Source organism: Cebus imitator, unplaced genomic scaffold (assembly GCF_001604975.1).
Source record: "Cebus imitator isolate Cc_AM_T3 unplaced genomic scaffold, Cebus_imitator-1.0 Scaffold4, whole genome shotgun sequence".
Classification (NCBI taxonomy): domain Eukaryota; kingdom Metazoa; phylum Chordata; class Mammalia; order Primates; family Cebidae; genus Cebus; species Cebus imitator.
This window is the reverse complement of record NW_016107319.1, coordinates 6,534,711-6,556,122: the sequence shown is the minus strand read 5'-3', so window position 1 is coordinate 6,556,122 and position 21,412 is coordinate 6,534,711. Positions and strand designations below refer to the sequence as shown.

The window sequence follows — 21,412 nt, the reverse complement described above, 5'->3', positions numbered from 1 at the left end:
GCCCATGTGGACGACCTGAGGTGCTAATCCTGGATTGTCTGGCACCAAATGTCCTGGCCCCAAATGTCTCACTCCACCACTACAGCATTGTACTTCCCATTCAAAACAAACATGGAAGACTGGGAAGAGGAAATATCTTTAGCACGGGACATATGAAACTAAATGTCACAGTATGTTACTTCATGTAAAATTGATTTAAAAAATAATAATCCCAGTCTTTACGCATAAGGTAATGTGAATCCCCTATTATATTTTGAGAATATTTTTCCCCACTTGCAGTTATGTGGAATATATTTTGAAGGATGTTTCCTCTTTTCAGGCATGGGGAGAGTTCGCAAGGAACCTATTGTCAATAAAGGGCATAGGTTGAAGAATTGAACAGGTATCAAAAAAATGCCTGTTGTTCGATTGCATTATAAAATGCAATCTACCAATCAATTAATATAAAATGAAAAATATAATACAGATCAAATCCTATATATTGAATCTTCTCCACATAAAATTTGAATTAAACCATTATAATATGTGTGTAGGAGGAATTATATTTTTAAATGTTATGATTCATTTTTTAAAAGTCTTAGGTAGAATTCCCTTTGAACATGCTGTGCACATTAATGGCAAGAAGCAAAAGCAGTGTCAAGATTGAGCGTTTCTTAAAGAAAGTTCAATTTGTTGACACTCAGAGTAATGGACACTGCCATTCTCTGCTGTGGCTGCTGTTGTTTCTAACTCAGAAACATACGCTGTATGTATTTAAGTCAAATCTGCCTTTACCTCTTATGAAATAAGATCTCCCTAAACCAATGAGCCCTCTGGAAACCTAATTCTATCTTATCTTGGCTGCTTGGCTGGTGGAGAAAGTCCCCCACAGGCCAGAAGTCACCATTAAACTGTCTTCTGGGTTTATTTCAAAAACTATTTTAGGGAGATCACTTTAGTTTGATGCATGGTGAGGCCAACCTTTGGAAAAAGCAACCTGGCGATTGTGTATGTGTTGATAACTTAAAAATTATTCATGTGCTTTCATTCAGTAATCTTCCTTCCAAGACTCAATGCTGAGGTACATTACATGAAATTGCCATTTTTGATGTCTCTCTAGGCACCGTGAATAGAACTTGTCCAAACTCCTGATTCTTAACCCAGGTAGCTTCTATTGCAATCATCTTCAACTCAGAAAAATGACTGTTCCTTCATTCTGCCAGTTGCTTAGGCTCCAAGCTGTAGTGTCCTTTTTGGCTCCTGTTTTTCTTCCATACTACATGTCAAATGCATCAGAGAATACTGTTTGTTCCACCTTCAAAACATATTGAGGATTTAATCACTTCTCACCATGCTCATTGCCGCCTTCCTGGCACAAGTCATTATCCCCTGTTTCCTGAATTAAGGTTGAGTTCCTAATTGCTCTACTTGCTCCCATACTTGCTCGGATACACTCAGAATAAACCTTTTAAAACACATCAGACCACATACACTTCCTCACTCAAAAATCTCCAAAGTTTTCTCCTCTCACTCAGAATAAAATCTTCACACCTTTGACTGCAAGGCCACATATGATTTGCTCCCCATCTTTCTGATCTTATTTTCTTCATTCGGTTTCTCTCTCATCTCCACCCTTAATGGTTTCTTTGCTGTTTTTCTGCATATCAAATACAATCTTGCCTAGATTGGTTCCCTTTTCCTGATAAAACTAGTCCCCTAAACAGACACATAGAATCCTTATTTATTTCAATATTCTGTTCAAAAGTCACCTCACAAAGCAGCTGACCCTGACAGAAAATAATATATTAAGTGACATAGGTTACCCTATCATACTCTGCTGCCTTTTTCTTCATAGCAGCTGTTACTATCTGACTTGATCTAAAGCTTTTTAGAAACTTCTGGTTTTTTCCAACTCCAGAATGTAAACTCCAAGAGAGCAAGAAGCTTTTCTTTTTTGCTTCTGGTTGTATACTCAGTGCCTGTAACACCAATGCATAACAGGTACTTGATAAATATTGTTGGATGAAGAAATGAAATACAAAGATGGTTTTTATCTACAACAGTATTATATATTGGGGGGGGTACAGCAAGAGTTCACCCAATATCACTTGCTCAGTTGTTCAAGAAGTGCCACTGGAAAAAAGAGTAGCAGGATCACAGGAAAATCATTAGCACAAAGCTGGAATCATATCAATGTCCCCTCAAAAAGTGAACTTTTGACTTCTTAAAAAAATCTTTAATTGGGCTCGAATTCTCTAAAAGTGTATCTAGTGGAAACCAACATTTCACAGATAAATCATTTTTTTCTGAACCATTTAAGAGTAAGTTGTAGAAAGAATGTCTCATCATTGCTAAGTTCTTCTTTTTCAGAAGATACTTCAAGACTAGGCTAATATCCTCCTTCACATCAAACACCTTCCTACCCATCAGCTTTAGTGTCCATTGATGACTCCTGCCTAAACTGAACAACACTCTTGTTAGATGGTGGCTTTCCATATCTATTAATCCTTATCAGTAGGTATTTCTACCATAAGGAAGAGCTCCTTCTCTTCCTCTATTTATTTATTTACTCCATCATTCATTTGTATTAACATTAGCACAGATTCATGTTTTATTCAATAGGTTGTAATCAGTTACTAGGATCATATATTTTGATGTTCAGACTGTCCCAGATTTAGCCAGTGGGAGCCCTTTCCAGCTGGCTCTTGTGTCCTTTACACATACTCCCATCATGCTTGGAGCATTTCGTTACAAGAGGTTATGGGCTCACTCTATACTTTCCCAGTGCCAGCTCTAGAATCAGCCCGGCTTCTTTTCATGAAGGATGCTATTTAGAAACCAAGATCTTTTCGCCACTTGATGTGCCCTTTGCTTTTGGCCTCTGAATGGAGACAGCTAAGGTACATATGTGTGCACACACGTAAATATATATACATACAGTTTTTGAAAAATGATTTCATACTCTTTGTTAATCCAATCTACAGCCTCAAGGTTATTTATAGCTCACTTTCTTTCCATATTTGTAAATTCCTTCTCCAACAGAAAGAAACCTGGCTATGTAAGAAATTGGGCTAATAAGTAAAATTTTACTCAATATTTTACTTATTAGCCTAACGGCTCTGTAATTAAACAATCTTCCAGCCATGCTGTCTCCTTGACCCTGCCATCTCTTTAGCCCCTAACTTTTCCAAAGGAAAGAAGGGGAGAAGGGGTAAAGGGAAGAAGTTATATATATATAACTTGTTTATTTTAAATATATATATATAATTTACATATATATATATTTTTTACTTATTTATTTTATTGAGATGTAATTTCACTCTTGTTGCCCAGGCTGGAGTGCAATGGCACGATCTTGGCTCACCACAACCTCTGCCTCCTGGGTTCAAGTGATTCGTCTGCCTCAGCCTCCCAAGTAGCTGGGATTAAAAGCATGAGCCACCACACCTGTCTAACTTTGTATTTTCAGTAGAGACGTGGTTTCTCCATGTTGATCAGTCTGGTTTCAAACTCCCGACCTCAGGTGTCTGCCCGCTGGGCTTCCCAAAGTACTGGGATTACAGGTATGAGCCACTGTGCTTGGCTCATATAGTCTTAATAACATAGCTTCTCCAAGTTTTCCAGCTGTAGAAAAAAAAGTGCTAAGCAATAAAGAAGACTGGGGAATCACTGTGGGTTGCTAAAGGCATCTGTTCAGAACCTAGCCAGGGGACTCCTCCCTCAGATCTCTGGTGGTTCAGGAATCAGCAGCCAGGTGTCTCCACTTTCGCCTCCTTGGCATTAAGCTCTATAAAAAGCACTGTCCCAATTGCCTAGAAGCCTATTTTCTAAAACGAGTAAGGTAGGAACACATACAAATTCAGCACATCAAATGCCATAGAGACAAATTCTTCTAAGTAGTTCTTCTTGTGCTTGCTTCTAATTTGGGTATAGCTGAGGCTCTTTGCTCTTCCTTAACAGTCACCAGCTGTTTGCACTGCTGCCGGAAAAAGAGGAGTTGTACTGGCGAATTTTTACCAAGGAAGAGCTGTAAACACGTTAAAGTCCTGGGGAAAAGGTAGACTTTCATTTTTAAAATTTAAATCGTGAATGGATCCTGAGTTCTCTGAAAGAGCATCAGGTGGGAAACACAACGTGAATGGTAGAGAGCCGTCTCACAAATATTTCTAGAGACTATATGGCAGGTATCTCAAGCGAAGGAAAAGCATGATCGAGAACAAATAATCACCATCCAAAAGTCTAACTGGTAAGGAACTGTGCTGTACCACAGTTTTAAGAACACTACCCTAGGGGGACTGTACTGTCTGCTGACTATTGTAATCCCTAAGCTGGAGAGCGCTCTATAAACAATAACCCAAACAAACCTCCCTTGCTTGTTGGTGCTGCGAGTCCCCTGTTCCCAGTCATGACAATCAGAAGAAACACAGTACAGAAACGTCTCACTGTTTTCTCTTCTTATAGAGTGAGAAAACACCTATAAGAAAACAAATGTTACATGTTTGCTTCTAGATGGGCAGTACTTCCTACTGGAAGCCCATTCTTATACCCATCTTAACAGAGTGCTTGCTAGACCAGCAGCATCAGCATCACCCGGAACATGTGAGAAATGCATATTTTGGGGCCCTACCCCAGATCTACCGAACCAGAAGCTTTGTGGTAGGACCCATCAGTCTGAGTTTTTTAAAACTAAAGATTTGATAGCAACGGCCCCATATATTCCAGAAGTAGCATGGAAAAACCTCGATACCAAACAACCTTACACTTGGCCTTAGGACAGGTAATCGGGAAGCTCTCGGTAGTTCTTCCAGCAAACGAGAGGGTCGTTTACGAGCGGCACATACATTTGCTATATGTAACTCTCAGGAAGTTATTCCTGTGCTCAATGGTCGAGAGGTCGCTTCCCCTTTTCCCCCCACCTAGATCGAATCGCCCCTTGAGGCTGAATTTGAGACCCGGCAGGGGTCGCTGCTGCCCAAAAAGAGAGGCCGAGGGAGCGTGGCAAGAGAAGCCCAGGAGCTTTGACATCACACTAAGCTCCTCCTTGCACGCACACATTATTACACACACACACAAACATACAGACACACACACGGACCGCGTACTCCGCTCTGCCCGCTCGTTCCCACTGCCGCCCGCCCGCGGCAAGTGTGTGCCCCGGCGCAGCCGCCGGCGAGGCCAGGAGCGCAGCGCCCGCAGCCCGACGGAACCGGCGCGCGGCGGCCGCGGCTGCAGCCGGACCTGCGCGCCCCAGCGCTCGGTGGCTGCGGCCGGGACACCCTCGGCAGCACCCCGCACCGCAGCGCCCAAGACTGCGAGCCACCGTGCCCGCCCCCATCGGGACTGGAGGGCGCAGGGCCGCCACCCTGCAAGTTCCTGGGCTCCCGGCCACCCTTATGAGAGAAGGCGAAGCCGGGCGAAGGCACAGGACGCTCGGCAGCAGGACTCCTTCTCAAGCCCCGCGGGCCCCCTCCTCCCGCGCCCCCCGGGCGCCCAATAAGCAAAATGCAACCGCCGCGCTCCGGCTGAGAGGGAAAGGGGCCGGCACCATCCGCTCGCCCGGAATCCGGTCCCCGCGGCGGCTGCGCGTCCGGGCCGCGGCCCCTCAGGCCCGGGAGTGAGCAGCAGCAGGAGGAGGAGAGGCGGCCGGCCCGGGGTTGGCCGGGGCTAGGGAGGAGGGACGGGGCGGAGGGAGGGCCCGGGGGGCGGGGAGGGGGCCCCGGCGGATAAAGATGGCAATGTCTCTCATCCAAGCGTGCTGCAGTCTGGCTCTCTCAACATGGCTGCTTTCCTTTTGTTTCGTGCATCTGCTCTGCTTGGACTTCACCGTGGCCGAGAAGGAGGAATGGTACACTGCCTTCGTGAACATCACCTACGCCGAGCCCGCGCCGGACCCCGGGGCTGGGGCAGCGGGCGGCGGCGGCGCGGAGCTGCACACGGAGAAGACGGAGTGTGGGCGCTACGGGGAGCACTCGCCCAAGCAGGACGCCCGCGGGGAGGTGGTCATGGCCAGCTCGGCCCACGACCGCCTGGCCTGCGACCCCAACACCAAGTTCGCCGCCCCGACCCACGGCAAGAACTGGATAGCCCTCATCCCCAAGGGCAACTGCACGTACAGGGATAAGATCCGGAACGCGTTCCTGCAGAACGCCTCCGCCGTGGTCATCTTCAACGTGGGCTCCAACACCAACGAGACCATCACCATGCCCCACGCGGGTGAGTGGCCCCGCGGGCGCGGGGGAGGGGAGCCGGCGGGGACGGAGGTGCCTAGAGGGATCCAGGGTCTGCCTCCCGACTCCTTCTGGGAAGTCAGTGGGGCGCCGAAGACGGGTCTGGGTTCTCTGGAGCGATTGAGTTTGGCTCCGCGTCTCTTAGGGTGCTTACAAAGAGAAGATGAGCTGTTTGGTGGAGGGGAGAGGCTGCCAGAGAGCTTGGCAGAGCGCTGCTAGGACGAGGGCTCAACGTGGCGGGCAAACTTTTCCGAGGGGGACCTGGAAGGTGGGATTTGGAGGGCGGGGCTCAGATATTGTAGGTTCTAGGTTAGTGACCGGCCCAGCACTTGTTTGGAACCGGCAGATCTGATAACTCAGTACTGCTCTTGGGTCTGTGCATCAGGTATATCCCTGATGCAGGCGTCCCTGTATATCAGGAGAGTGGTACGGTTACCAGCTGGCAGCTCAGCACCGCGAACTTGCTTCTTCAAGTCAGGTTTCAGCTCTTCGAGGGAAAGTTCCCCTTCTGGGTTTACCTTCTTCATTAATCATATTTAAAGTGCTATGTTCTGCCAGGCTGTCATCCAGAGAAACTGACAGGTGGCCACAATGGTAAATAATAACAGTCCTCAACAAGCCAAGAAGAGTGTGATGACCCTAACGTTGTAACTACTTTTCTAGTTATTGCATTATCCTTTGCCTAATTGGGAGGTTAAATATGCTGCAGGTTTTCTCTGGCTGGAAAGAAGGGTTTTCAGGCTAGGAAGAATAAGTTTTTGTTAATGATCGCAGGTACCAGCACTAGAAATGCATTACCGTCCCAAAACTCAATAACACATATGTCTGACATAAGCAATGTTCCCTGATGGTAGGAACCGCTCTCTCCCGCAAATCAAAAGCCATCCCCAGGCTTGTTAACATAAGTCCATAAGCCACTAGTTTTAGCAGACTATCCTTATGTCAGGGCTTGCTGCTTGCATTCATGTGCCTGAGAAGTGGGCCCTCCTTCCCCAGAGGGGTTTTTAAGCTGAGACTGTGGGATCCAGTGCCCAGGAGGGAAGAAAAATGACAGATGCATTTTCTGAGTGGAGCCTCCTAGTCAAAAGTATTGTTTTCTTTAAAAACCAGATTTGACTAAATAGTTACGCTGCTGAAATGGAACACCAAGCTCTGGCTACATTTGCAGGAGTGTTCTCTTTGAGGACAAGTTTCCATTCAGAGAGCTCATGTCACCTATTAGTGAAATATTCAATTGGTTTGCCTCCAGTAATCAACACCAGCTGTTTTAGTCAGGGAAATTTGTCAACCTTACAAACAGGTGGGGAGGGGAAATGTTCCAGACTTCTAAAACACAGGCAAGAAAAATGCAATGTGTTAATTAATGAAGAGGAGGAGAGGCAGTTACTTTCTTAGAAAAGTTACCATACAGCATTTTCAGAATATTCGATATATTTTTTTGAGCGCGACAATTTTCTAAGGGAAAAGATAGCACTCTAACCTTGAATCATAGGAGCACTACTGAAACTTTGATATTCAAGGATGTTAAGGACCGTGGAAAGCACTTTAAGTCATGTAAAGTATCTTTAGATAAACATGTTACTTAATATTTACAACCTCAATGGAAGGGGGTGAAGGAGGCTTTTGTTGTTGCTCTTTAAACTCCAAGAAGATTGTTAGCTGACTTTGTGAGATTCTTTGTTTCTCTGTGCATATGCATGAAATCTTAAACTCGCCTTCTTTGAACATAAAGTAAAAGACATCATTTGTTCCTCTCTAAAAAGGTTCTCTAGAGCTGCCAACATATTGGATCAATTAATGGCTTGCTTATTTTTAAAGAAAGCAGATTTCCCACACAAATGATGCTTGATTAAGACAGTGGGAGTAGGAGGCTTAGTAATACTGTAGTTTGAAAGTTAAAGGCAAAAAAATTGGAAATTTTTTTGTTCAGTTTCCAAAAATGTGTTAATGCTATATCTGGCAAAACCCAGAAAGCTCCATATTATCTTCTGACATTTTGCCACATTAGGAGACTCACTTTAGTCAGAGGCTAGCATTGATTTCTGCTAGAGTGTCTTTATGAGCAGATACATGTCAGGGTAGCATGGTAAACCCTTGACTGTACTCTGAAATTTGTCTGCCTAAATCTCAAACACTGCCAGCACTTGTCTGGCTGTCAGTGCCTTGCATGTAGCTCCAGATCTTGAAAGTTTTATGTAGTTAAATTTGAGGTCAGATTTCTAAATTCAGCTTGGGAAACTACACATTTTAGATGCTAATCAAATATTTTTATTTTATGAACTTGAGTTACAATACCAGAGAATCTTCATATTTGTAAACTTTAAAATTCAATTTTTAAAAAGTTTTTTTAAAATGCAAAAGCTGATAATGTATCACCTTTCCCCTAGATCCTTTGTTTTTGGAACTGATAGATTTTAGGTGAGGAGAAAGTCTGGATTTAGAGCTATGCAACCTATTGTTTAACATCTATGCATTTGCATATCTCGAAATTCAATTAAATAGTAATTGTTTTCTTTTTTTCATATACCTTTTCTGTTTTTTTTTTTTTTTTTTTCTTGCTTAAATAATGTTTTTTTTCTTCCACTTATATAACTATGACTTCTCATTCAAAAGGGCACAGCTTCTCCTGGGGTAGACCAGTAGGTTTGCTTTATAACAAGTCTCTCTCGCCTTCCCCAAGTATAATAGCTTTATTGAAATAAAAACATACTCTGCAGTTCACTCATTTAAAGTATACATTTCAATGGCTTTTAGTGTATTGATGGAGCTGTGCAGCCATCATCACTATCTAGTTCTGAAAAGAAACTCTTGTGCTTCCCCATTATTATTCTCCAACTCCTAGTCACTCGCCATTATTTCCAAACTCCCAGCCCTAAGCTAATCTACATTCCATCTTTATGTATTTAAATGCATCTTCTGTACATTTCATATAAATGGAATCATATAATATGTGGACTTCTGTGATTAGTCTCTTTGATTTAGCATAATCTTTCCAAGGTTCATCAAGGTTGCAGCATGTGTCAGTACTTAAGCCCTTTTTATTGCTGAATAATATTTCCTTGTAAGGATATATTACATTTTGGTATCTATTCATCAACGATTGGAAAATTACGTTGTTTCTACTTTTTGATTGTTACGAATAATTGTGCTATGAACGTTTATGTACGAATTTTTGTATGTACATTTCTCTTGATTATATACCTAGGGGTAGAACTTCTGAGTCATATGGCAACTCTATGGTTTAATCTTTTGAGATACTTCTAGACTGTTTTCCAAAGCAACTGCATCATTTCACATTCCCACCAGCAGTGTTTGAGGGTTCTAATTTCTTCACAGCCTCATCAACATTCATTATTTTTTTTTTTATTTTGCCCATTCAAGTGGATGTGAAGTGTTCTTCATTTTGTTTTAAATTTTCATTTCCCTGATGACTGTTACTTTTTTAACATATTCTTAATTCTTTTTTCTGCTTTTTATTTTATTCCCTTTTCCCTTATGCCCACCATTATTTAATCTTTTCCAGACTTTCAACTCATACACTTTTATCCTAGTAAAGAGAGAGAGTGATTAATAGAGAAAATCTGCTTCTCTCACTTTTTTTTTAGAGCCTATGGACCAGAGATTTATATGTCCCTTATTAAGGGATGCTAGGCCATATCTTTAGTGCAAGAGCACCAAGAAGGCCATAGCAAAAAGCCTACAGAAATGCATCTTCCAACTAGTAAAAGCCCCAGAAGTGAACTTTCAGGTATGGGCAAAGCCAGTGAGACCCAAATTATCTCCTCAAAGCTGGTCTGATGCCTGCCTGTGAACCTTCTTTCAATATACTCTGAGAAAAATGATGATATTAGAAATTTCTAGAGGCAGTTTAGGGCACTGATTAATTAGGAGTGTATCCTCTCGAGCCAACCACTTGGATTTGTGTCCTGGTGGCACTACTTTGTCACTGTGTATCTTTGTGCAAGTTACTCAACCTCTCAGGGCGTAGGTTTCCTCATCTGTGAAGTGGAGGATAACACCATCTACCTCGGTTGCTTATTACGTGAATTAGATAGATAAATGCATGTACAGTGGTTAAATCTGTAGCTGGCACAAAGCAGTCAATAAATGTTAACCCTTCTAAGCACTGAACTCAGTGACACGCAATGACATGCAGGAGCTGCAGACTGGATCATCTTATCTCTCAGGCTCACTGAGCCCCTGGCAGCCAGACTTAGGAAAGAATTCCTTATTTACCCTTTCATACTGAAGAGGCCAGAGCAGTTGTGCCAATTTGTGGCTTAACGAATTGAAACAGGGTGTTCCGCCTCCCTCTGACTGATGAACATTTAAGATTCTCCTGTTGCATTTGTACTTTCTTTTGGCTTAAATTGAAATCTCATCATAGCAAGGGCATGTGTGATAAACGTGGTGGGCTATGTGCAGGCTATCTGTGACTGAATTGTGATATTGAGGAAATGGTATGTTGTTGTTTTTTTCCTTTTTAAAAGAGAATGTTTGATATCTTTCTGTCTATTGCTAGTATGTAATTAACAGGAAATTAAAAATCTAGCTGTCTAGGAAGAACTTTTGAGAGACTAGGTCCTTAACAGCAACTTGGAGATGGAGGAAGGGAGGAAATGGTTTCAGTAACTCTGGAGAACATGTTTGGCCCTTGGAAAGGAGGAGCCTAGGATGGAGTATATCTATGTATTCTAGACTTGTCCAAGATTGGAGGCAAAAAGTAGTAGATCTGCTGAGGCTCTTCCTCCATAGGTGGGTGCTCAGAGTTTAATTTATGGATTCATGCTACCTTTATGGCCATTATTTTGATTGCTGAAGTCTACCTTAGCCTTAAACTCTGTAAAGGACCTAGCTGCTTTAATTTAATAAAGTTTTTTTAAGAACTCATTTTTCTAGAATATTTATGTGTACGTTTGCTTTACATTTTTCTTTAAGTGATAAGATCAGCTCTCTTTATTTTAGCATGTTGGGGTTGGGGAGTAATAACATTGACCAAATAGTGCTTACTCTGTGCCAGGCATGTTCTAAGCATTTTATGTATATATAAATTTAATTCTCACAACAACGCTGTGAAATAGTTATCCTTATTGTCTCTGATGGATCAGGAAACTGAGGCAAACTGTGTAACTTGGTCACGCAGGCAGTAAGTGGTAGAGCTCGGCTTGCAACCCAGGCAGTCTGTCTGCTGGTCTCTGCTTAGAGCTACAGCTCTGTATACCCTCTCAGCTTGAAAGGGTATTCTGAAGGCTAGATGTGGGTAGTGGTTACTTAATCATAGATACAGGAAGAGATCTAAGGCTGATTTTCTGTTCCAGAATATGTTAACAGATGCACTGTTGGCTTGCAGGAATGCATCTTAATTATGTAATGGGAGAATGGGACCTTATGTTTGGGCCTCGTCTCTTCTAGACCTCCCTCTGATTCACCATTTGACTTCAAGTCACTTTTTCCGTTCTCACCCTCAGTTTTCTTACTTACAAAGTGCAAGGTTTGGTTTAGTTGACCACTAAGAGGTATTTCAACTCTAAAATTTATTCTTTATATATTTAAAACTTAGAATACTTTGAGTAAATTTCCCAGTTTCTGGCTTCTTGATCAGAAAACCCAGTAACTTGGGCCTGCATTCCCCCATGGCAGGAGTAGCTGGAACTGAGCAGTGGCTGGCTGTTCCGATGTGCCCTCTAGTTGGTCCAAGTCTCCATCACTTTTTACCATCAGGCCCTTGGCCTGCTGTGTTCATTTGTGTTTCCCATCTCAACCCCAAGTTCACAATGTTTGGGACTCCATCTTTATGGAGCCAAACTAGGGGTAGTGAGGAGGAGTTACAGAAGACAGACTTGGTTCAGCAAAGGAAAAACAAATTCATAAGCATAGAAGTGTTTAGAAATGGAAGAGGTTTCCTTGAAAGGGTAAGCTTTCTCTGGCATTGAGATTAAAACTGAATGGGAACATTGTAGAATTTCTGATCCCAGGATTTATGGATGGACTTCCAGTGGGTGACAGCTTTAAGGGCCTTCCCAAGCCTTGAGTGTATGTGATTCTCTATCATTTAGGTATTTAAGAAACATATTTTTTAAGAGCCTCAGTTCTCACTTCATTTTTCTCATTAGATACATACAGTCTAGCTATCATTTATGCTTGACCTTGATCTTCCTTGCCAAAATACTCTCACCTTCTCACTTAGTATGCATGTATTTGTGTATGTATTTATTTTGCACTAAACTGTAACTCTTCACGGGTCTACTAGCAGAAATTCCAATAGCCAGAAATTCTACACTCTGTTATTAAAAGCCATAATTCATCTAAGTGTTAAATAACATTCTTGGCAGTGTAGCTTAAGATGACCTGGGTGTATGACTTGTTTATGTATTTTAGGTCATAGAAATGCATATCTAGAGGATTTGGAAGAAATCTTACCTCTGTCTTCTAATCCTTGATAAAAATTCAATCATCATCTCTCCTACTGGCTCTCTTAAAAATCTCCTGGCTTCTCAAAAAGGAAGTAATTTTATAACCATGAAATCTGGAAAGGTCCAGAAAGGACCTGAAGCTTCTTATTTATAGCTCATTCTTCTAGTTTTCAGAAAACAGTAATTGTGCCTCTGATATGAAGTTAATTTGTTTAGAAACCAATCTCAACTTTTGAAAAGCTAACCATTATTCTTGCTTAACCATTATTGTTGCATTTCTGGCCATTAAGCATAGTATATAAAGAATTTAATATTTTGATCATCCTGAAAGTCTTCCGTTTATCCCTAGAAGAAATATTTCATCTTATATATACTGTAAGGAACATTTTACTTGTTGTTGAGAGACTGAAGTGATGTTGGTGTTGTGTATTTGATGATGTAATTTGACAGATGCTAAATTTAAATTGAAATTCAAATCCTATGCAGATTATCTTAGCTCTTGAGGGTTTTGGTGGTAATATAAAACCCAGAGAAACAAAGCAGCGTCGTGCCGTGTAATTCTTCTATTAAGTTGCAATTTACAGTGGTTCTATTAAATAGAAATCCTGTCTACAGGTATAATATGACCTTTACTCTTATTTTAAACTTTGAGGTATTCATCACTTGACAGTTTAATCTGTGGTAGGATAAATGTGCTTTGTATTTTGAAGCCAAAATATTAATGACCATGGTTAGATCTAGGTCTCATTTTTCTATAGTAAAAGAGGAAAATTAAATTTATTTTCCCATTTCACATTTGTTGTTATAAATTGCTTTCTATAAGTAGTCTTCACTTTTTTACTTAGCCCTTTCCATACAATATAGTGTTATTTAGAAAAAGATTTTTTCTGAAGGTAAGCATCATTGGTCAGAAAATTTAAGCTTATGCATTGGCATGTTAGGCGTTTATATAGTCAGTTTGTGAACATATATTTCATATTAGAGATTTTTAAAAAATATTTTGGAAATCTCTGTTAAATGTATAGTTTGTTCGTATCTTTTTTTAAGCAGACAGATATGAGTACATATATTAGGTAAGAGAGATTATCAGGAAATGTTTCGTTTCTTAACCATTTCAGTCTGGAATCTCTATTATAAATGGCTTTTTATGGGTAGCGTCCACTTACACACTATTGAAAACACAAAGATTGGAGGTTTTTTGGAGAGATTGTCAGTAGACAAATCCAAAGACCTTTTTCCTCCCTTTTCTCTTTTCTGTTCCCCACTATCTCAGCAGGTATTCATCTGGACCATCCTGTAGCCATGCATTGATGAAACCCACATCAGAAATGTAATTCCCAATGACCCAAAGAAGAATGGAAGAGGAAAGATATTTTCCCCTTCATTTATGTGGGAAGATGCATGGAATGTTTTTTCTCCCAGAAATTCACAGAGCTGGCTGCCTCTTCAGCTCTCTTTACTAATGTGATCTTATCAGGAAGGCACTGCCAGGCCACTCTTCTCTGAACAGCAGCAGCCTCCTCCTACTGGTCCCCAACACACCGGGACCCTCCTGGCTGCATGTTACCTACACTTGGCATGTTTACTGTCTCTTCTCACCACAATGCAAGGGCCAGGCCAGGTGTCAGAGCCCAGCATCAGAAAGTGGTAGACTTGTTGGGAGCAAGAAGGATTTACTGACAGCAGTATAAGTTAGAAAAGTTTTATTAGACAGAGAGTACCTGCATAAGCGGCAGAAAAGTGCAGCGGGGGGCCTAAACAAGAGAGGATAGAACACACCACAGTGGGTTTTTCCTTAGGGGTATTTATGGACCTTAAAGTGGGAGCTGAAGGGTAATTTGGTCCATATTAACCATGTAAGTCCTGATAAATGATCACATTTGTAGACATTTTGGTTCCTTGATGTCAGCAAGGGTTGCACAATGAGTTTCTATATGCATGCATTCTGGAGATGTATAGAAATTGTAGTTACTTATACATTTTTTGGGAAGGAAATCTGGAACCAGTTGCTGGCTTTACATAATAGGGAAGTCTAATTACTTCTGAATTCCTTAGATAAATAGCTTTGTCCCTGGATGGACTGCTTGATGGTTACCAGGTGATCTTTGCTCTTCTCAGTAAGTGCCATAAGAGTGGGGCATTTAGACAATTTTTTTGGTCCACAGTTAAGTTCCCAAGCCTGGAGCAGTCCCTGGCACACAGCAAGTACTCAGTACCTATTGCCAAATAACCTGGAAACTGGGAAGATGGACTATGTTGACATGTTCACTCTAATTTCATAAAAACTATAATTCTATGCCATTAAATATTCCTCTTAGCATTTGACTCATAAAGTAGGGGAAGTTTTAATTTGACTCTCCCATTACAAATGTTTATTCATTTTGTAGAATGTGGCATGAAGTGGGTGCCTGGTTTCTGTTCTTGGTCTAAGGGGAAAAAGGCATACTAGTAATAAGCAGAAGGCCATAGAGTGTCAAAAAGGTTTGGAACCAAATACAATTCTGTGCATGTGTTTACTGTCCTGCAGCTTTAAATATGTATTATAAAACCCTTTTCTTATTTTAAATGGAATATATGTGCTATATAGAAACATTTGAAAATATAGGCCATTTAAAAAGAGATAGTGAGAACCATCCACACTCTAATATTTTTTCATTACATTTACTTTTACCAAATGGGTAATATATTGCTGGTATGTTGTAGCTTTTAAAAATTTAATTGTATATTTTGAAATTTCCTTGGTTCTTCCAAGATATTTCTGTGATGTTTCCACTTTTCTCTTACATAAGCAGTGCTGCAGTAAACATTCACATGTAGCCAAACATGAGTTTATGTCCATGAATACTTCCTTAGGTCAAGTTCCAGAGTATGAGATTAGTCAAAGGCTATTAGTGTGTAGCTGTAGAGCAGTTGTTTCTTTTTTAGTAGCCTGCATGGTGCAGTCTTCAGATGTCTGCTCACTCAGGAGCATGGTGCTTCTTTGAAGGATCAAAAAAAAGCACCTGTTGGAAATTGGCGGTCCTGCTGCTGTGGGGTCCTGTCACAGCTTTTTAGCATCACTTTCCTCCAAGCTACACTATTTTGGCAGCTGAGGCAAGACACTGAAGGTGGCGAATCAGGAGAAATGAAGCCTCAGAGATAGAATCATCACAATTACAGATGGTGAAACTCCACCTCCTCCCTTACACTCCTCTGTGTCTGGGGGATGCTGAATGCAAATTGGACCAGCAGTTAGGAAACTCGGGTTTCAGTTGTGGCTCTCCCTCAAATTGACTTTTCCGTTGGCAAGTCACTTCCCTCCTCTGGGGCTCATTTTCTTTCATTTGAAAATGGTGAGCGGGAGGTTCCTGGAGGGGAACTTGGTTGAGATCAGTGATCTCCACCCTGAGTGCATATTGGGATCACCTGGGGATTTTAAAAGTTATGGCTGCCCAGATCCCACCTGCAGAGATTCTGATGTAAATGGTCTGTTGCAGGGAGGGGACTCCCCATATGTTTCTAGAGTGCACTCAGCGTGGACAGTCACTATGTGGAATGAGTCTGAAATCTCCCTCAAGTTCTTATACTACGTGGTTCTTTATTAACCATTTAAAGAAATAGTGTTTTTCCTTTGAAAGTATCAAAGTCCTACGTAAATAAAACTTAACTTTCTTAATTTCCCGAGAACCATAAGGATTGAAATTATCAGTGTATATACAGTATTGCTTAAATCATGAATTTGTGATTCAATGATACAGTAACTGGGATTTGGTGATCAGCAAGAAGGCAAACACAGCAAGTACAGGAAAGCAGTCAAGAAGGATACGATAATGAGTCAGAAATGATTAGATCTTGTATTTAGATGAGGTGAAATTTCATCTATATGCTAAACGTTCATTTTTATAAGAGTAGTTCTCCAAGCTTCAGAGGTAGAGACACTGTACTGTTTTTACCAAGTAGGAAGGACCCTCTTCCACTCATTGTGGTTATCATTACCCAGTTTGGGAGACAGAATAGGTAATGGTGAAAAAGAAGATTCTGGTGCACAGTTGACCCAGTTCTGAGCCCTGATACAGTCACTTGTCTAGGGAGACAGAAAGCAGCATAGGGTGGAGATAGCAATCAGACGTCACTCCCTTGGTGAGGATGAGCTTCCACTGTTTTAGGAAGCATTGCAAGTCCTGCTGGGCAGAGAGGGTCTGGGAGCTCAGGAAGCAAGCGTTTGGGCTTTGGAGCCCTCGCCTGTAAAGTGAGCCTCCTATGCTATCCATCAGAGCTGTTGTATGTGACTTCTTACATTACGTAATGCAGTAAAGGGGTGACTCTGAGCATGTAATACATAACTATAATTGTTGTCCACAGAAACACACACTGAATCTGATCACATCTTATCACCATTGTCATCACCAACTGAGTCCAAGCTATCATGACCTCTTGCCTGGACTGCCACCGTCGCCTCCAGCTGGTGTCCAGCTTCCCTTTCTGCCCCCTGCCGTTTGCTGCCCGTAGAGCAAACAGAATGAACTTTTGAAAATATAAATCAAAGGCAATCATTCCTCTGCTCAAATCTTCCAGGGGTCTCCCATCATACTTGGAACCAAGTTAAAGTTCTTGCCATCGTCCTCAGGGACCTCCATGGCTGGGCCCCTGCCCCCATCCAGCCCCTTTCCTAATGTGCTTGCCACGCTCACTCCTTCCCAGCCCATCATACCTTCTTGCTGGTCCTCAAATGTTCCCAGCCCAGGACCTTTGGAAACCAATTTTTCCAGATTTTTAAAAAATATTTATTCACATAGCAAACCATCATTTAAACATCTCTTTATGCTTTTAGAATAATTCCCAAACAAGAATGTCTAAGTAGCTATTTATCTGTTTCTCTCATATTTAACCAATTCATTATTTTTAAGTTCCGTTTGCTATTTTGCCACTTGTACTCCAAGAGAAATATCTTCCAGCAAAGTACAATTTGGCAGTGTTTTAGAATCATGGAATTTTATTGCTCAAGTGAGCAGGAAGAGTAGCCAGTCATCACCCTCGATTTTTTTTTGGATTCTCCCTAGATATTCACATCAGTCACCCTTTTCCATCATCATCACCCTTTGCCCCGTTCATCAGAGAGTTTTCTCTGGCCACTGTGAAAATATTTCATCTGCTGTTCATTCTGTCTTCTCTTATTCTCCCTCATTTTTCTTACACTACTTGAAATTTCTATATAATTTTATTTGTTAATTTACTCCATTATTGTCTGTCTCCAGCGTGGGAATATAAACTCCATGAGGGCATGCTTCTTATCTTCTTAACAGCTGTATTTATAGAACCTGGCATAGAAAAGGCATCCAGTGCATAGCTATTGAAAATATGAATGAACAATAGAATATGTACCATCCATAATTATCAGATGTACTGCTCACTTAAGGAATGGAGTAATAAATTTATATTATATACACTTTATCTGCCTTATGTTGAAGGCATTGAAGGCAAGATTTAATTTGAATGCTTAAAAACTTGATTCTATACCCTGTGCATAGCAGAGATATTCTGGCTGGGACTGTGGTAAGAGATTCATCTACTTTCTAACCTGACATTAACCCCTGATAAGGCACCTCCTGTTAGGCCCTTACCAGCTGCTGAGAAGACAGAAGTAAGAAAAGGGTGGTGCCCTGTGTCCTAAATCCTTGTGCTTCTCCTTAGGGTTGGTGGGAGGCCTGGTGTAGGAAGCCAGTTATTATTTTCTGAGGTGTTTTATTATCATGCCAGTGTTTCTGAAGAAGCCTTGATGCTATTGCCTACCTTTGAGTATTTACATGCAGGTGTTTTGCTTTGGAGAAACTTTCTTTTGGATGTCTACAGGGGGAGTTTTTTATAGATAATGGAATAGATATGTCCTTTGGAGTCAGCTGTTATCAAATACAGAAAGTAATCTGAAAAAAGTAGCTGAGTGTAGTGCTGTGGGATTGGGCACGCGGTAGACCAGGTGCCTTAAGGGGCCCTGACTGTTGCTGGAAGGAATTGTATAGTGTGTTAGTAAATCCTACCCATCTGGATGTGTTGTGTGAATCTGTCTCTGTGTACACACATGGCTTCATTCCAGAAGAATTTGAAAATCAGTGGAGCAGGAAGAAGGATGCCAGGATTCCTCTAAATGAAGGAAATACCAAATTACAAATGACCAGTGAGGTAGATCAGGTTGTGACCTTTTGGGCAATGAGAGAACCATGAGAGAAATCTCAAGTTTTCTTTTTAAATCATTAAAAAATGGCATTAGCCTTTTGTTATACTAATTGAAGTGTGCTCCAGAATGAATTTGATCTCCTGTGTATGTATGACTGGGTGTGGTGGCTCACACCTGTAATCCCAGCACTTTGAGAGGCCTGGGTGAGCAGATCACCTGAAGTCAGGAGTTTGAGAGCAGCCTGGCCAACAAGGCAAAACCGTGTTTCTACTAAAAATATAAAAATTAGCTGGGCATGTCGATGGATGCCTGTAATCCCAGCTACTTGGAACACTGAGGCACGAAAATTGCTTGAGATCAGGAGTTGGAGGTTGCAGTCAGCCAAGATCGAGCCACCACATTCCAGCCTGAGTGACAGAGTGAAACTCTGTCTCAAAAAAACAATAACAACAGAAAAACACACAGCTCAAACTTTGGCCCATAATTGGTGGATTGATTTGGCAAATGAAATGGGGCATCACTTTGCAAAGGAATGGTGACCCTGAAATAGGCCATTACCTTGCCTGGCCAGTTTGGTAACCACCTTATTGCTAAAAAGGAATGTTTTGTCATGCAGGTAGGCTGACTGGGGCTTAGTGTTTTTAGCATTTTTCTACTGAGTTATATGACCCGGTAAGCCTCAGTCCCAAATTCCGTTCATCTTTTTGAGACATGGGAATTTCTGGTAAAGCAGACATACTACCCTTCTGTTGATAGCAGGGAGTTTGAATAGATACCGTCTCAACACCATGGAGTAGGTCTTTCAGAAGTATACAGTGTTTGCAGTTATTTGAAGTGCTCCAAACTCAGAAAAACCTGAGAGAAGGTTCTGGGCAAGGTGGCTCACACCTGTAATCCCAGCACTTTCGGAGGCCGAGGCAGGCGGATCATGAGGTCAGGAGATTGAGATCATCCTGGCTAACATAGTGAAACCCCATCACTACTAAAAATGCAAAAAATTAGCCAGGCTCCTATAATCCCAGCTACTCAGGAGGCTGAGGCAGGAGAATTGCTTGAATCTGGGAGGCAGAAGTTGAAGTTAGCCAAGATCGTACCACTGCACTCCAGCCTGGTCGACAGAGCAAGACTCCATCTCAAACAAAACAAAACAAAAGAAAACGAACCTGAGAGAGAAAGAACTCAAGAACTTTCACCTGTGTTCAAATGCCAAGGTCATAGGGCAGCAGGGTTCAAATGCAGGTGAGTACAACATAACCTTCTCCAACTGCCAGTGACTATTGTCAAAAGCAGCCCACGGAGGGTCAAAGTTGGACCATGCCTCAGTATCCATGAGTTTGGGGCCATGTAGCACGCCTGACACTGGCTCCCCAGGAAGCAGACCTTGTGTAGCTCTGACAAGAGCCTTAAATGAGATGGCCATATGATACTGGGGGAGCCTGTGAGCTGCCACTGTGAGGGACAGATTGGCCATTCTAACTATCCATTGAGCTCTGCTTCTCACACACTCTATTTTCTCTTCTGTTGGGAGAACACACTACTGAGGAAAAATTTTTTCATTTTTTGAATAAGCCAAGACATTCTTTCTACAAATCACCCTTCCAGTTCCAGACTTATCTATTAAATTCATCACCTTACTCATTAGAGGAACTCGGCAAATCTTTGTTGGATGAAATAAGTAATAGAAGGAAGAGAATTACCATATGGTCTGAACACACAGACTCAAGGTACTGCATTAGGTGTCTTCCATACCTCACTCCTTACACAGATCCTGTGACTTGGAAACTTGCCTGAAATCACAGATGGTTAAAAGCAAAACTGGGATTTTAATCCAGTGCTTTTTCTGCCACAGCCATGCATTGCTTAATGATATACACATATTCTGAGAAATGTGTCATTAGGCAATTTTATTGTTGTATGAACATCATAGAGTGTTCTAGATGGTATAAATGACATACAACAGGCTACACCATCTACATTTGTTCTGGATGGTGGAAATCTAGATGGTATAGCCTGTTGCACATCTAGGATGTAGGTTATAGTGTATTTCTCTTAGGCTATACATCCATACAGCATGTTTATACACAGTATACTGTAGGTATTTATACCACATATACAAACATGTCTAAACATAGAATAATTACAGTAAAAAGTGTCTAATAAACTGGAAACACTGTTTTCCACAAAATTAACTATAATTTGCCATTATTAGATGTACATTTGCAGCAATGCAATTATTTGTGTTGCATAAGAAACACTTCTTAGTGTAAGTTATAAATTATTATGGATTTAATTATTTCACTCATCAAGCCTTGCTACCTATGGCTATAGTAATGCTTGCGCATGCTCTCTCTCTCTTTCTATATAAATATATGTATACACACACACACACATATATATATACATACATATATGTATATGTATACATACGTATATATGTGTGTATATATGTATATATGTATTTTATATATATATATGTATATATATGTGTGTGTATAGATATATGTGTATATGTATGTATGTATTTTATTATACTTTAAGTTCTGGGATACATGTCCAGAATGTTCAGGTTTGTTACATAGGTATACAAGTGCCAGGGTGATTTGCTGCACCCATCAACCTGTCATCTACATTAGCTATTTCTT

At 41.3% G+C, this 21,412-nt stretch overlaps 1 protein-coding gene across 1 annotated transcript in view; it reads left to right on the top strand.

The window, feature by feature from the left end:
* Window positions 1-5,335: 5,335 nt before the first annotated feature.
* Window positions 5,336-21,412, top strand: part of RNF150 (ring finger protein 150) — a 284,476-nt gene continuing 268,399 nt past the window's right edge. Inside the window, exon 1 of the mRNA XM_017534347.2 lies at window positions 5,336-6,192. Coding sequence (XP_017389836.1) covers window positions 5,709-6,192 — 484 coding nt within the window. The 5' untranslated portion in view covers window positions 5,336-5,708. The remainder of the gene's footprint in view (window positions 6,193-21,412) is intronic.